Here is a 16390-nt window from a genome sequence, read left to right as displayed (position 1 = left end):
CCCCCTAAGCGCCGCCATCATCATACCCTAGTCCCTAGGCCATCATTACTCTTTAATAGACTACCACGTCAGCAAGTTCCTACCACACGCGACCGTTCTCCTTTTCTCGTGAGCATGTCCCGTTCGGGACTCCCCGACGGACACCGAAGAAAACGTCACCGGACAGATATAAAGTCACAGCTCCGTGTCCGGAAATTTTGACTTAGGGGACTCCTGTTCTGGATTGGACCGACGCCTGGCCCAACCAGACTGAAAGGCCAAAACCTTTCTTAGCCCAAGGGAGAAGCCTCCCCATCAACACATCCCCGTCCGACGAGCATAAGAATCTGGACCTCCAGCCGAGCGAATCCCGTAACCCTCTTTCGGTTGGAATCTCTGCCGAGAGGTCCATTTATCAGACCTCGAGAAGGTGCTCCCGACGAGCACCTCTGTTGTCGAGGACCCCTATCCTCGTAGGGCTTCTTCACCTCCAATCCTCCGAATAAAGTGGGGGTCCATGCACTCCCTGAATAAACACCATATATGCATGAGGGCAATTAATTGATATCATGTCCTCTGTTTTCATATATTAGACTAATTAATTATGACTATTAATATATCTAAATGCTCTATGATTGATTTGTCCATGTTGGTTGTATGAGACTTGTAAGAATGAATTGATTTAGGATAAAGACCAGATTATCTAATATTCATGTGAAATTTCATTTATGAATCAAGAAAGATCTCAAATAGTCTCAAATACAAACATTATCGACTTTGGGTCAGGCAACTAGGCCCATAGCCTAAATAAAAATAGGGTCTCAAAATTTTGATAGGTATGTTTTTTAAAATATAATGTTATATTATTTGTTCTGGACTGGGCCAAGATTAAGCCCAATCTACTTTCGGCCCACTTAGCCTTAGAGGCCCCAACCCCTCTGTGCCCCATAGTTGGGCCTGAAGTGCTCGTCTCCACTATGCTCGACATAACGCTCCTCGTGAATTGTCTGACGCCCGGCAAGGATGCTCCCCGCGAGCTTCCTCTCTGCCGAGGACCCTGCTCTCCGCGAGCACCTTCTCTGCCGAGGACCCCGCTCCTCGTAGGGATCGTTTCACATCCAACCCCCCGAATAATGCGGAGTCCACGTGGTCCCTAAAAGACCGCGTCTCCCTTAAACTTCGGAGCGGTTAACCAGGACAGAGGGCACTCACGCACCTCCGATATTTCCGTCCAGGAAACTTGGCAGTCTCCTAATTGGGCCTGGGCATCCAACCTAAATAGCGAGATCATGGCCCAACGCTGGGGGCTATAAATACCCTCTTTCACTAGAGGGTCAGGTATTCAATTCTTTCTAACTCTTAGCTTGTACTTGCACTCCTTTGCTTGTTTCCTTACTTTGGCATTGGAGTACCTTGCAGGTACACCCTCCTTTTCACTCCTCGAAGACCCAGTTCCGAGCAGCCCGTGACGATTCTTTTGATAAGGTATGATCAGTGGCGCCGTCTGTGGGAATCTTGCTTCCCCTTCTTTAACAAACAAAGATCAAAGCTAAACAATCCTACGATCGTCATGGCCGGCAACAACAACAACGTCAACGTCCCAAACCCTGATCCCTTCCATCTGGACAATCTCATCCAAGGTTCCGCCCCCGAGGGGACGAATCGACATCGACGGGAGGGACAACAGCATACCGCTGACGGGCAAGGGAGATTGAGGCATGAGACCTTGCAACCTAACAGAAGACAGCAACCTCAGAACGTCGAGCAAGTTCAAAACGGTGGGAACGAGCAGCCTCAACCCCAGAACGGACCAGAGCATGCTCGAAACCCGAACGAAACCGACGCCAGAGACGGGCAGGTTGCCTCTTCATTCACCCATACCTCCGAGAGGCGAAGAGTTCAATATGAAGATGACCAAGAACAGGTCGATATCCCCGAGGAAGCCGACTCCACAACCGTCCTCTTGCTCAAAGAACTACAGAAGACCAACCGCCTCATCCGGCTTCAAGGTGACCGCATTGACGAGCTGGAAAGGAAGCGACGATATCGTTCCCCCCCCCCCCCCCCCCCCCCCGCGGAGACACTATCGGTCGCGTTCCTATTCTTCCTCGCGCTCACCGCCGAGGAGGTATCGTCGATGTTCCCCGTCTTCTTCGCGTTCCCCGCCTAAAAGGTATCGTCGTCAGAGATCATACTCTCGCTCTCCACCACGAAAGAGCAGAAAAAATCAGAGACCCGAAGCCACAGAAATTGGGAGCCTCTCTCCCGAGCAAGATCCCCGGGGCCCCTCCAAGGCTGTGTTGAAACCCCGCGAGCGTTCCCCTCCCCGGGACAACTGCATAAACCCAGGCAAAACACAAGGAAAACCCCGACGAAACAGACACTCAACCTCTCTAGGACCAAGTGACGAGGAAGACTTCTGCAAACCCTTGTCCGAAAGCATCCGAAGAGCTCGTCTTCCACGGGGAATGGAAAAACCACCGACCTTGGACTTATACGACGGAACCACTGATCCCGACGACCACATTCGAAGCATCGAAGCCGTCATGGATTATCACGTCGTCCGAGGATCCATCAAGTGCCGCATCTTTCCGACCACACTCAGAAAAGGGGCAATGACATGGTACAAAAACCTTCCGCCCAACTCTATCCACTCCTGGACCGAGCTCAAGGAACTCTTCTTGAGCCATTTCACAGCTTCTCGTCAGCAACCAAAGTCTGAAGCAAACCTCGAGGCTGTGATCCAAGGAACCAACGAACCTCTCCGAGAATACCTCGACCGGTTCAACAAAGAAGCCGTTCAAGTGCAGACGACCGACTACATGAAGAGATACCTCCTAGAGAGAGGACTCCTCCCCGAAAGCAATTTCAAGAAGGCTATAAAGATCGAGAAGGTGCACACTATGAACGCCCTCCTCCGCAAATCCCAAGCCTTCATCGCTTTCGAAGAAGGCGAAGCGGCTGCAATAAAGGTTCAAGGAGCAATGATGCTGCCCGCAGCTCGAGCCACGACCACTCGGGTTCCCGCCGAGGACATGAGAAAAGGAGAGAGGATAGACCCCACGACGCGAAAGAGCGCAGAGGGCCAGCCGGTCGGTTCAGCGACTATACTCCCCTAAACGCTTCACGCGAGAAAATCCTGGCTGAATGCAAAAACACCGACTTCAAGAACTCTAACGTCAGGCCCCCAAAGTCGAACCCCACCAGACCAGGGACCGACAAGTCTAAATACTGCAAGTATCACAAAAGCCACAGACACCTGACTGACGAATGCATACATCTCAAAGATGCCATCGAGACTCTGATCAAGAAGGGTCGCCTTTCGAAGTACACAAAGAAAGGAGAACCTCCTCGGAGAGAAGACCCACGGAACTCTGACGAGGGAAACTCACCAAATGGTAGGCCATTACAAATAGCTCTATCCGTCACCTGACCAGAGGACTTCATACCCTCAGTTGGAGTAACCTCCGCCCTTAGCACCTGGGAAGGGTTCCCGACCGCGATGGTCATATCTAATGGCGGGGACCCCGGTTCCCTCACTATCAGCTCGGTGAAGAGGAAGTTCGAAGAATTGATCAGCGCCAATTCAGACCTCGGCCCTACTCTGCAGAAATTTAAAGGGAAATCAGACCCAATCACCTTCTATCTGGAAGAACTGTCCGGCGGAGCTCCGAACGCCACAATCCCCCTGCTCGTCCGAGCAAGGATGGCAAATTTTGACGTCCGCCGGATCCTTATCAACGAGGGAAGCTCGGTCGACATCATGTATTCCCACCTTTTTCAAACCCTCAAGCTGGACGACTCGCACCTCACTCCATATGTGGGTTCCGACCTCCAAGGCTTCAACGGAACGACCACCAAACCCTGGGGATACGTCGAGCTGATCGTCACGTTTGGGGAAGGAGAAGCTTCCAAACAGGTCAAGACAAGATTTCTGGTGATCGACTGCAAGACCCTCTACAACTACATCATCGGATAGCCTACTCTAGCCGAGCTTACGACCTTCCCATCGACCGTGCACCTAAAGATGAAGTTCTACACGAAGAGGGGACGAGTAGCCACCATCAACGCTGACATCGAAGCAGCCAAAAGGATATTCGACGCATCGATGAAAGGCTTGAAGCTAATCGCCCCCTCCAACTCCAACAAGAAACCAAGGGCCGAAGACAAGCCTCCTCGGGAAGATCAGCATCAACCGACCAACGTCAGCTCGGTCGACCTCGACGCCCGCTTCATGGAAGAAGAACTAAAGAATGGCGAAGAGACGCGACCGAAGACAGCTCACCCCGTCCGACCTATCCCAGATGGGGACTTCGAGCTCATCCCGCTGGGCGACAACCCCGACAAAGCGGTGAAGATCAACAAGGATATCCCAGACCTACCGAGGAAGCAGCTCGTGGCCTGCCTTCGAGCCAACGCCGACTTGTTCGCTTGGAGCGCAGCTGAAATGCCCGGACTCGACCCTGAGGTCGCCTGCCACCATCTCTCCATTGATCCAGCCGCGAAGGCAGTAGTTCAACATAGGCGTCGACAGTCTCCCGAGAAAGCAGAGGCTGCCGAGAAAGCTGTAAAAGACCTCCTGGAGGCAAATTTTATTTCCGAGGCCAAGTATTCAACTTGGCTCTCAAACGTTGTACTAGTTAAAAAAAGCTAATGGAAAATGGAGAATGTGCGTTGATTATACTGATGTTAACCGGGCATGTCCCAAAGATGCTTATCCATTGCCTAACATTGATAGACTGGTCGACAACTCGGCCGATTATAAATTATTGTCTTTTATGGATGCTTATTCAGGTTACAATCAAATTCCTATGGCGAGATGCGACAAGCAGTGCATGACATTCATGACCGAGTCGGGCAATTATTACTACAACGTAATGCCCTTCGGACTCAAAAACGCCGGAGCCACTTACCAACGGATGATGAACAAGGTATTCCGGGGAGAGATCGGCGACACCCTCGAGGTATACATGGACGACATGATCGTCAAATCTCGAGAAGAAGCCGACCATACCACACATCTCAAGCGAGTATTCGAGTAGGCCAGGTCCTGCAAGATGCGCTTCAACCCGGAGAAGTGCACCTTCGGCGTCCAGGCAGGCAAGTTCCTCGGTTTTTACTTGACCGAAAGAGGAATAGAGGCCAACTCGGACAAATTCCGAGCATTCTCAGAACTCCCCACTCCTAACAATAAGAAATCCATCCAAGTCCTAAACGGTATGCTCACGGCACTATCCCGCTTTGTCGCAAAGTCCGCCCAGCACGCTCTTCCATTCTTCAAATTATTACGAAAGGAAGCGACCTTCAAATGGTCCGAGGAGTGCGAACAAGCACTATCCCACCTCAAGCAAGTCCTCTCGGAACCACCCGTCCTCTCCCGACCTGGAGACAACGAAATCTTATACCTTTACCTGGCCGTCTCGAACGAAGCAGTTAGCGCGACCTTGATCCTAGAGGCTGAAGACGGGCAGAAATCCGTGTACTTCACCAGCAAAGCCCTACAAGGGCCCGAGGTGCGATACCAACAAATCGAGAAAGTCGCACTGGCGCTAATAACGGCTGCCAGAAGACTAAGGTACTACTTCCTCGCCCACACCATCATCGTTCGAACCGACCAGCCTATCAAATAACTTCTCTGCCGACCAGATATGGCCGGGAGAATGCTAAAATGGTCCCTCGAACTATCCGAATTCGACGTCCAGTACGAAAGCAGGAAAGCGCTGAAAGCTCAAGCACTGGCAAATTTCGTAGCCGAGATGACCTCAATCCCTACCTCCCCGCCCCCCGTCGAGAATAAATGGACCATCTACGTAGATGGCGCCTCAAGCAGCTCGGGAAGCGGGGCCGGCATTATCTTAGAGAACAACGAAGGGCTTATCATCGAAGTATCCCTAGTTTTGTCTTTCACCACATCGAACAACCAGGCCGAATACAAAGCCTTCCTAGCGGGCCTACGACTCGCCGAAGATGTGGGTGCTCGGGAGGTTAAGTTCTACACCGACTCCCAACTCGTTGCATCCCAAATCAACGGCGATTACCAAGCCATAAACGACGTGCTCGTCGAGTATCTCACGCTCGTCAAAGACAGGATGAAAGGCTTCGCAAAGGCAGAAGTCGAGCATATCCCCCGAGAACACAATTCCCGAGCGGACGTCTTATCCAAACTTGCGAGCACGAGAAACAAAGGCGGAAACAAGTCAGTGATCCAGGAAATCCTATTAAGACCGAGCATAGACAAGAGCGCGACCCCCCTACCAGTGCTCGCCATAGGTGACGACCACTGCTGGATGACCCCGGTGTACAACTTCCTTACGAAGGACGAACTTCCGACCGACGCGAAGGAGGCTTCAGCGATCAAAAGACGAGCCTGCTTGTACACCATCGTCGAAAACAAGCTGTACTGGCGAGGATTTTCCATTCCTCTCCTCAAATGTGTCGACGCGTCGCAAGCGCTCGAGATACTGCAGGAGCTCCACGAGGGGATCAGCGGCCAACACCTCGGCGGCCGATCTTTGGCCAGAAAGGCCCTCAGAGCCGGATATTATTGGCCGACCATGCAACAAGATGCCAAAGAGCATGTCCGGAAATGCGATAAATGTCAGCGTCACGCCGACATGCCCTTGGCTCCCCCAAACGAGCTTAAGTCCCTATCATCACCCTGGCCCTTCTCCACGTGGGGTATGGACCTACTCGGACCATTCCCAGTCGGGTCATACCAAAACAAATATCTAGTGGTTGCCGTAGACTACTTCACTAAATGGATAGAAGCCGAAGCGCTCGCCAAGATCACATCCCAAAACGTGCTCCGCTTTTATAAACGGAACGTACTCGCTCGGTTCGGGGTACCATAGGCGATAATAACCGATAATGGTACCCAATTCACTGATAGGAAATTCCAAGAGTTTGTAGCCAAGCTCAGCACAAAACAGCACTTCACCTCGGTAGAACACCCCCAAAAAACGGACAAGCCGAAGCAGCCAACCGAGTCATCCTCCGAGGAATGAAGCGGAGACTCGACGAGGCTAAGAAATCTTGGGTCGAGGAACTACACAGTGTACTCTGGGCGTATAGGACGACACCTCATTCGAGCATCGGCGAAACCCCATTTATATTAACCTACGGCACCGAAGCCGTGATCCCCGTAGAAATCCGGGAACCTTCTCGGCGGACCGAGTCGCCTCTCGAAGAGGAACTCAACAACGAAGCTATGAGGGAAGAAATCGACATGGTCGAAGAGATCCGAGCAGGATCTTCCCTCCGAGAAGCCAAATTAAAACAACAGATAGCTCTGCGTCATAACGCCAAAGTTATCAAACGCGAGTTCGAAGTCGGCGCCCTAGTGCTCCGCAGAAACATGAAGGACTCACGCGAGGGCAAACTCGCCCCAAACTGGGAAGGCCCGTACCGAGTTTACGATAAAACCGAGAAAGGCGCTTATTATCTCGAGAACCTCCTCGGTGAAAAACTTGCTCGACCTTGGAACGCTGAAAAACTCAGACGCTATTACAGCTAGAAGCAGCTAACCCTCCCCGGTCGCTCCTTCCGAGCACGAAGAGCCCACCGGGCACGGACTCACGTCATGGTACGAACGCGAGCACTCCACGACAACGACAGCCGGGACTCCCTACCAAGGAACAGGACCGGCTACACGGGGGACTCTACACCTAGACCCACCGTGGCAGTACCTGCATGGCAGAACCCCAGCTCGCGATGGGACCGTTCACGCCGCGAGCACTTGGCCCCGACCGCGGTCTCGCGCTCGCTCATTGCGCACACCTGCTCTGCGCACCCGGGTCGTACCCCACACGCCCGGAAGATTAACCTCGGCCGAGCACAATCCAAAAACAAAATATTCCTAAGTGTTGGAATACCTCCCCGAAATACAAACATGATCCGGGCTCAAAAATTGGCAACAATAAACATTCTAAAACACGCATTGAGAAAATCAAAACAGTAAAGCATTAAAGGCCGACCAAATTAGCCGGTGATATCCAAATATTACAAATATGAAGGGCACGCAGGCCCCAAAATTATCCGAGCATAGCCCAACATACAAAAAAAAGAAAAAACAAATGGCGCGCAGGCCAACAAAGGACAGGCACGCAGGCCCAAATTAACACTGATTATTCTTCGCCGTCGGGAGACTCGGGCACCAACACACCGTCCACAATCTTCGATGTAAGCCCGATGTTGTCCTCCTTCAAACCCGGATTCAGAAGCTTCAACTGCCGAACTGCACAGTTGAACCCAACTTCGGCCATCTCAGCAAGGCTAAGCTTCAGCTCGTCTATCTTTTCGACAAACTCGGCTCTGGACTTTAGCACGGCCACATCTGCGAACTCCTCGACTGACGGTGCCCATTCTCGTTGAAGCTCGGCAACCTTTTTCTTCTCCGCCTCGAGCTCCTCGTCCTTCTGCTTCAAAACCCCATCAATCTTCTTCTTCAGCCTTTCCCGGTCGGCCTTTAACTTGTTCGCCTCATCCTCGGCGAGTTTCTTATCCGACTCCGCCTTCTTCAAAGCCTCGGCAGAAACCGGGCTTCTCCTAGCCAACACTTGGGCCATCCCCAAGACCCTCATGACGGTGGCACCATCGCTCGCCAGCTGCTTGAGGAGGGCAGGGGATTCCATCTCATCTACCCGGCGGGCTTCGTCCGGAGAGGTTGCCAGAGGGAACTTTTCAAAGTAACCTCCATCTTTGAAGCAAGGAGGCAACACGAAGGCGCGGTCGGGTCCCAGACTCGACGGTTCCTCACGAGCCGTCTCGGCATGACGAGCTTTCTTGGGGGTCCTCTCGCCATCCAAGTTCACCCGGGGGGAACCAGCCGAACCCGAGTTATCCCCAACACCAGCTCCCCGGGCTTTCTTGTGCCGGAGCTTCTTCGCGTCCTGGGTCACCATCTTTAGGAGCTTGTCTTCCTTCATCGGCATGGCTTCTGAAAAAGAAAACAAATAAGTTAGCAGAAACATTAAACAAGGAAAGCAGACAAGGCAAACAATCCGAGCACAACCTAACAACGCATGCGCTTCCTCGGGGGTCTTGCACGATAGCAAGGCCTTAGTATTGATTGCCCGAGGCTCTACCCTCGGTACACCATTTTCATCTAGGACGGGATCCCCAGCCCTCGTCACCCACTGCGACATTGTGAAACTATCAACGTACTTGCAAAGAATCGAATACGAAGCCGTATCCTGCTCGTCCAACTCCTCGTCTTCCCAAGCATAATTTTTAGGAGGAGCCGAGAAGTGGCCCTTCCACCAAAAGAATGGGAACACGGTACAAAACTCCTTCACCACCTGCCCGTTTTCGTCCCTCTCCGGGGCACCAGCCTCATCCCGCGCCTCCACCACGTCGGGCTGAGCAGAATAAGCTGCTGGGCTGTGCGGGCGGACGAGGAAATACCGATTCTTGAAATCCTTCACGGAGTCAGTGTGCATTTTGAAAAGTTTTCTATCGGCATTCTTGAAAGAAACCCAGCTATAACGCCCGTCAGCCGCCTGCCTTTGTACCCGGAAGCAGCGCCCAAACAAAGCAGTCGTGGCCCCGATGCCCAAATAATCACAGACGATCTCGAATGCCCGCATGAAGGCGAAGGCATTCGGATGTAGTTGAGATGGCGCCAGGGCGAGAAACGCCAGCAGAGAAGTTTGAAAACCGGAGAAGGGCAGACGGAAGCCGAGCTCCTTAAACACGTATTCATACATAGCAAAACTATCCCCGTCAAAACGAGAACACACGCGCTCCTCTCGAGACGGGTAACCTACTTGATAGTTCAACTCATCGCCATATCCCCGGACCTCGACCTCCCGACAGGCCCCGTTCAAAGATTCAGTGTATCGGGAAATAACCGACATAGGCTCATCGGCTACCCAGTCAAGCTCAACCGCACAATCATAGCTGAAAAGCGGCATCGGAGAAACACCCCCCTCGGCATTAGACCCGGGGGAATCCCCCTGGCCCTCCTCGGCTATGGCCCCGAGGGGCGTACTTTGGACTTCAACAACTTCGACGTCGGAGCTACTCGCCGCCGTGTTATCCGAACCGCTGGCCCACGAGCCAGATTCCGAGCTGGACCCCGAACTGCCACTCGAATCAGATTTACCTGCATGCAGAAGGAAAAAATGAATTCGACGGTTCATCAAATCCACCCTTCCACCGCAACAAAAGCGAAAGGGTAGAGCAGGAGCAGCAGAACCCCCGACTAAACCCCTCATCGAGGATAAACCCACCCGTCAACCGAGGACTCACGCCAAAACTTAGCAAAAAGGGACGTGATTACGGCAATCGAACCCAAGAAATCACGAAGACCTGACCAGAAACGTCATCCAGTCCACAAACTGACCCCCGAGCATCGCTTGGATAACCCGAGGAGAAAGTAACGACTGTGCATAGGGCACAACCGACGTAGACAGCGAGAACAGCAAAAGTACGCAGTCGCGAGCCCTCAAAACCCTACGAAAAAGACATAAAACTACAAACAGATTCGTGAACATACCTGACAACGACATAGCAAAGATGACCGGAATGAATTCCTCGGCGGACGGTGGTGGTTTCTGCGAATTATGGAACGATCAGCTACTTCCGAGGATCACTTATCTGAAGCCGAGCGCGCGAACAGAGAGAAAAAAACGCCTAAATATGGGGACTCACCCCTTTTTATAGGGAAAAATCTCGGAAGACGAGACGTCACGTCCCCTGACACTGTCTCCCAAGCGCCGCCATCTAGACCCTAGGCAATCATTGCCTATGCCACGTCAGCGCGTGCTATACACGCGCGACTTTTCGTTTCAACCCACGAACCACTCCATCCGAGCATATCCACTCGACGAGCATCATCACCGGGGCCGAGCATCATCAAAGTCGCAGCTTCGTGACCAGAAAACTCCAACTTGGGGGGCTCCTGTTCTGGACTGGGCCAAGATTAAGCCCAATCTACTTTCGGCCCACTTAGCCTTAGAGGCCCAAACCCCTCTGTGCCCCATAATTGGGCCTGAAGTGCTCGTCTCCACTATGCTCGACATAACGCTCCTCGTGAACTATCTGACGCCCGACAAGGATGCTCCCCGCGAGCTTCCTCTCTGCCGAGGACACTGCTCTCTGCGAGCACCTTCTCCGCCGAGGACCCCGCTCCTCGTAGGGATTGTTTCACATCCAACCCCCCGAATAATGCGGAGTCCACGTGGTCCCTAAAAGACCGCGTCTCCCTTAAACTTCGGAGCGGTTAACCAGGACAGAGGGCACTCACGCACCTCCGATATTTCCTTCCAGGAAACCTGGCAGTCTCCTAATTGGGCCTGGGCATCCAACCCAAATAGCGAGATCATGGCCCGGCGCTGGGGGCTATAAATACCCTCTTTTACTAGAGGGTCAGGTATTCACTTCTTTCTAACTCTTAGCTTGTACTTGCACTCCTTTGCTCGTTTCCTTACTTTGGCATTGGAGTACCTTGCAGGTACACCCCCCTTCTCACTCCTCGAAGACCCAGTTTTGAGCAGCCCGTGACGATTCTTCTGATCAGGTACGATCATTATTATATATATTTTATGTTGAATATAGTAAAATAATTATTCTTACAACACTTCATAAAAGGAATTTTTCTATGAATTTAATAAAATGTCAATATTCTGTAGATAGAATCGAACCTATGCAATAAAAGAGAATTAATAACACAATGATGATTTTTTTTAATAAACTAGTTTTAAAAAAAATACAAAACAAACTAACATCTCAAATAAATTACCTAACTAATGATGTTTGAGTTTTCTTTCTCCGTAGACGCCATCCCACATGGAGCCTCCTATTTTTTAAAATTTTTCAATTACCTGCGAATTATCCTGCAGAAATATTTAATGTTTGGTCTGCAGGTAAATTCGTAAATAATTGAAAAAAAATTAGAAAATAGAGGGCGCCATGTAAGATGGCACCTGTGAAAAAATAAAACTCAAACATGATTAGTTGGATAATTCTCTTAAAATGTTAGTTTGTTTGGTATTTTTTTTAAAAAACTTGGTTGTTATACAAAAATTCTAGTATTGCTTTTTTATTTATATATAATTATTTAAAATTCATTAACCATTAATATAAACTTCAGATAATATTTATTTTTTAAAATTTAATATTTAAACATTTTTATTAAAATTTTGATGATATTTAACATAAATTATAAATTTTTTTATACAAATATATATATTAAAAAAAAGCGATGTTAACATTATTTATAATACAATTTTGTCTTTCGATTGTATAGATAATAAATTAAAATTAAAATTTTAAATTAATTGTTCATTTTTTTATTAAAAATTATTTTTATTAATTATCTTGAATTTTTAAATAATCAGGACCACCCTTAAGACAGTTTTCATAAACAGAGCAAATCCTTAGATACATGCATTTTAACTTTTCAACTATTGGTAAAATAAAAAAAATACATGTATAAAGACAGTTTTCTTGAACAGAGCAAATCCTTAGATACATGCATTTTAACTTTTCAACTATTGGTAAAATAAAAAAAATACATGTATATATTTATTTCCTTATGGGATAACACATGCATGCATCCCATTTCATTTACATAATTTCTTATACTGTGTATAAATTGGCCAAAAGAATATACTTTGTATCTACTATCAATATAAAAGTTAAAAATAACATAATTTTGTAACTTACACAGTACCAATATTCACACTTCAAATTAACATACACAATTCTATGAATTCTCCTCTAATATCAAATATTAGAAATGTGAAATCTTTTAATACGTATTTATTTCTTTTATAAATAATCATTCTAGATTTTCAAGTACATTTAATAGTTATTTAGATTTTTTTTTCTTCGTACTAACAAAAATATTTCAAAATTTCACATTTTTCACCATAGAAATATATTCAAATAATAATAATAATAAATGTATATTCATGTTTTTGATTACTATATTTCTTAAAATTGAATTTAAAATAAAATATTATAGGTAAAGTTAGAGAAGGAAAGTGAAATATCCCGGGGTAGGTGTAGGATTCACCGAACAACCTTACACACTCACCATCCCCTCCTCAAGACTTAGTATTGTCTCATTTACATTTCATAATCTTATCACCACTTGCAACTTCAACTACTATATAAACCCTTTAACCACTCTCTTTTCTCTCAGCTTGAGGTTCCCTTCTTCAAAGAGAACACCAAGCTTCAACCAACTAATATGCATACCCTCACTCCCTCATCTTTCAACTCTCTTACCTACATGAACCGGGTCCAACCCTCACAAAACCGGGTTGGTTCACCTCGCTTAACCGTGAAATGCGGATACGGTTTAGAGTTCTCTAATTTGACTCACTGTCACGGCGTTGGCTCAAGCCGAGCTGACTTGCAAAGCTCCTGCGCCATCTTAGCCAGTAAAGTCATTTCGCAGCAAGATGACGGAAACCACCACGTCAGTGCTGTCAACGGTGAGTCAAACACCGTAACAAATCTCCAGCTCGTTCCCGTCGGAAACAAGCCGCTACCTCCAAAGCCGCTTACCATCACTGATCTCTCTCCGGCTCCGATTCACGGTTCATCACTCCGTGTCGCGTACCAAGGTGTCCCCGGCGCGTACTCAGAAGCCGCCGCTGGTAAAGCATATCCAAACAGCGAAGCCATCCCGTGCGATCAATTCGAAGTCGCGTTCCAATCTGTTGAACTCTGGATCGCCGATCGAGCAGTTCTCCCGGTTGAAAACTCCCTCGGCGGTTCAATTCACCGAAACTACGACCTCCTCCTCCGCCACCGCCTCCACATCGTCGGAGAAGTTCAACTTCCCGTTCATCACTGCCTCCTCGCTCTCCCAGGCGTTCGAAAAGAGTATCTCACACGCGTGATCTCACATCCACAAGCATTAGCACAGTGCGAAAACACGTTAACAAAACTCGGTCTCAACGTCGCGCGTGAGGCCGTGGACGACACCGCCGGTGCCGCGGAGTTTATCGCTACCAACAACCTCCGCGACACGGCGGCCATAGCTAGCGCACGTGCGGCGGAACTTTACGGATTAAACATCCTAGCCGATGGAATCCAGGACGACCCGAATAACGTGACCCGGTTCGTTATGTTGGCCCGGGAACCCATAATTCCGCGAACCGATCGTCCTTTTAAAACGAGCATAGTGTTTGCTCATGATAACGGAACTTCAGTGCTTTTTAAAGTGCTTTCTGCTTTTGCGTTTAGAAATATCAGCTTAACTAAGATTGAATCGAGGCCGCATCGTGGCCGTCCGATTCGTGTTGAGGATGATGAAAGTGAAGGAACAGCGAAACACTTTGAGTATATATTTTATATTGATTTTGATGCTTCTATGGCTGAAGTTAGAGCACAGAATGCACTTGCTGAGGTTCAAGAATTTACATCTTTCTTGAGAGTTTTGGGGAGTTATCCTATGGATATGACACCATGGAGTCCTTCTTCTACTTCTCATTGAGGGGATTAGTAATTTAGAATTAATCTAAAACAAAAATTAAAATATGAAATGTGGTTTATCTTGTTAAATTTATCAAGGAAAATAATATTCCAAATTGTTTCAATCCACTTTTTAGAGTTTTGTTAGTTTGTTGTTAAGTTGAATATAAATGTTATTTAATGGGATTTTCAGAGTGAATGAATGTACATAGTACTTGAGTTTAGGGTTGGTGAGTGTATATTCTAAGTCAAAAAATGATGATGAAGTTAGGTGATTTGATTATGTAATATTGTGAATCTGTATCCCCAAAACATCCTTTAAATATTTTAAGTTGGGTGTTTCTTTGAGGTGATATATTTTGTATTTAAAATTTATGCACGTGCAGATATTAAGCTTTGTTTTATAACTCAGTCATAAGTGGTGTGTTGGATGATCAATTTGTGTATAACATGAAGATGAGGGATGTATACGTAATAACTCTTGTTTTTACTTCAAGTTGTGTTTATGTTAACGTCTAAGCTTGTGATTTTGGCTGCATTCCTTTTCGTCCGTTGACTAAGGTGCCGCGACTTTTTCTTAGAAGCTAGTTAATGTATTAAGTAATTTGTTATATTTTTTCTCTTAATTTTTTAACTTACTTTTCTTCTTGTTTCGAAATCAAAGTTGTTCGATAAATTGATGAAGTTTTTGCTACACCGAGTGTGGATTTGAGCTTCTGATGGAGAGGAGACTGATTTGTAATATTAGCACTCTAATGTTTAAGTCAGTAAAAAAACAAAAAAGTGATGTGAGATTGAAAATGAGTTTGAATATCTGAGAAATGAAGAAAAGATCTACCTGTTATGTGTGTTCCACTATAACATTGGCCCTTCCGTCTTGGCCCTAGTGGTCGACACATAATGATTTCCCCCAAACCTTGTCTATACTTTGTAGGCGAGGGTTTTCCATACGTGCACTAACTCGACCACTGCATCTTGGAAAGTGAAAGTCTTTGATGGGATGTGTTCCTGTAAAACACTTTTGATTACATCTCGGAAGAAGATTCCGGCGAGGTCACACAGGAGTTTGAGATTTATAGCTATAGGGATTTGAGCAGTACAGCTGATGCGAGCGCAAGATGAAAAAAAAGTGTCTTGTTTATCCCTCAGTTGGGAGCCATATTTATAGCTGCTGGAGCTATTATTGCTCTCATTGATGGAGGAACCTTGGATTCCCTCCATAATGAGCGAACCGTCATAACTCCCGCCGTTTTGGTCCTTTAAGGAACTGTAACTTCCACAACGGTAGGTGGTTACGGCCGACTTGGGTGGAATGTTCAAGGTCTCCTTGTAACGTTTCGTACCAACATGTAGTGCCCGCCCGAAACCGGCTGAGGCACTAATGTTCGGGTTGAGGACCCACTCCAAATACATGTTGTGCCGAGTTGGGTTAAGGGTTCTCCCAACCTTGGATTTAATCGTTTACTCCACTATCACTCCTTCCTTCGCCTGCCGACTTGCTGGGCCGACCCAAATACCCCAAATATGTACAAGCCCCCTGATCTAGAGTTTCGTGGGAGCGAATAGTTCGGTTCACTATAGTTAGATTTGGGCCGTTTTGGCAAATCGGTAGCTCTTGGTCACTCCAACAGTCGAGGCTGAGCTGGAGTCTGTCAGTGGGCTTTCAAGATCATTAATGGACTTGTCTTAACACGTGTTCTGTAATGATGGTTTTTAAGGGGAAACGTGCAATAACCCCCTACTTTTGTTAACCTCCTAGACTTTTGCTTAAAAGATCCTCAACGCTTCAAAGCTTTCATTTTTACCTTTTCATCTTCAAGCTCCGTTATCCTTCAAGCGAGACTTCCCTCAGAAGCAAATTATTTACTCTCCAGGTAAATTCTTGTCCTCCCGTATTCATTTTCTTTTTCCGTAGATCGTCCATGCTCTTTATTAAGTATATCACAGTGGACCTTTCTCCCGACGATCATGCATAGATTGTGCA

At 47.7% G+C, this 16390-nt stretch overlaps 2 protein-coding genes across 2 annotated transcripts; both read left to right on the top strand.

Moving 5' to 3' along the window:
• The first annotated feature begins 5627 nt into the window (after positions 1-5627).
• On the top strand, positions 5628-6830 carry LOC131642076 (uncharacterized). Its single transcript, XM_058912360.1, has one exon. The coding sequence runs from the start codon at positions 5628-5630 to the stop codon at positions 6828-6830; it is 1203 nt and encodes a 400-aa protein (XP_058768343.1).
• Positions 6831-13009: 6179 nt separating this feature from the next.
• On the top strand, positions 13010-14896 carry LOC131642075 (arogenate dehydratase 3-like). The gene has a single exon (XM_058912359.1). It carries the CDS (start codon positions 13175-13177, stop codon positions 14426-14428), a length of 1254 nt encoding a protein of 417 aa, XP_058768342.1. The 5' UTR covers positions 13010-13174; the 3' UTR covers positions 14429-14896.
• Positions 14897-16390: the final 1494 nt, after the last annotated feature.

The sequence above is a fragment of the Vicia villosa genome, unplaced genomic scaffold, assembly GCF_029867415.1.
Source record: "Vicia villosa cultivar HV-30 ecotype Madison, WI unplaced genomic scaffold, Vvil1.0 ctg.004457F_1_1, whole genome shotgun sequence".
NCBI classification, from domain to species: Eukaryota; Viridiplantae; Streptophyta; class Magnoliopsida; order Fabales; family Fabaceae; genus Vicia; species Vicia villosa.
Note: the sequence above shows the minus strand (reverse complement) of the source record. Positions and strands in the feature narration are given on the sequence as shown.

Coding starts and splice junctions, on each gene's coding strand:
- LOC131642076 (XM_058912360.1), top strand. CDS start 5,628: ATGGCCGGGAGAATGCTAAAATGGTCCCTCGAACTATCCGAATTCGAC.
- LOC131642075 (XM_058912359.1), top strand. CDS start 13,175: ATGCATACCCTCACTCCCTCATCTTTCAACTCTCTTACCTACATGAAC.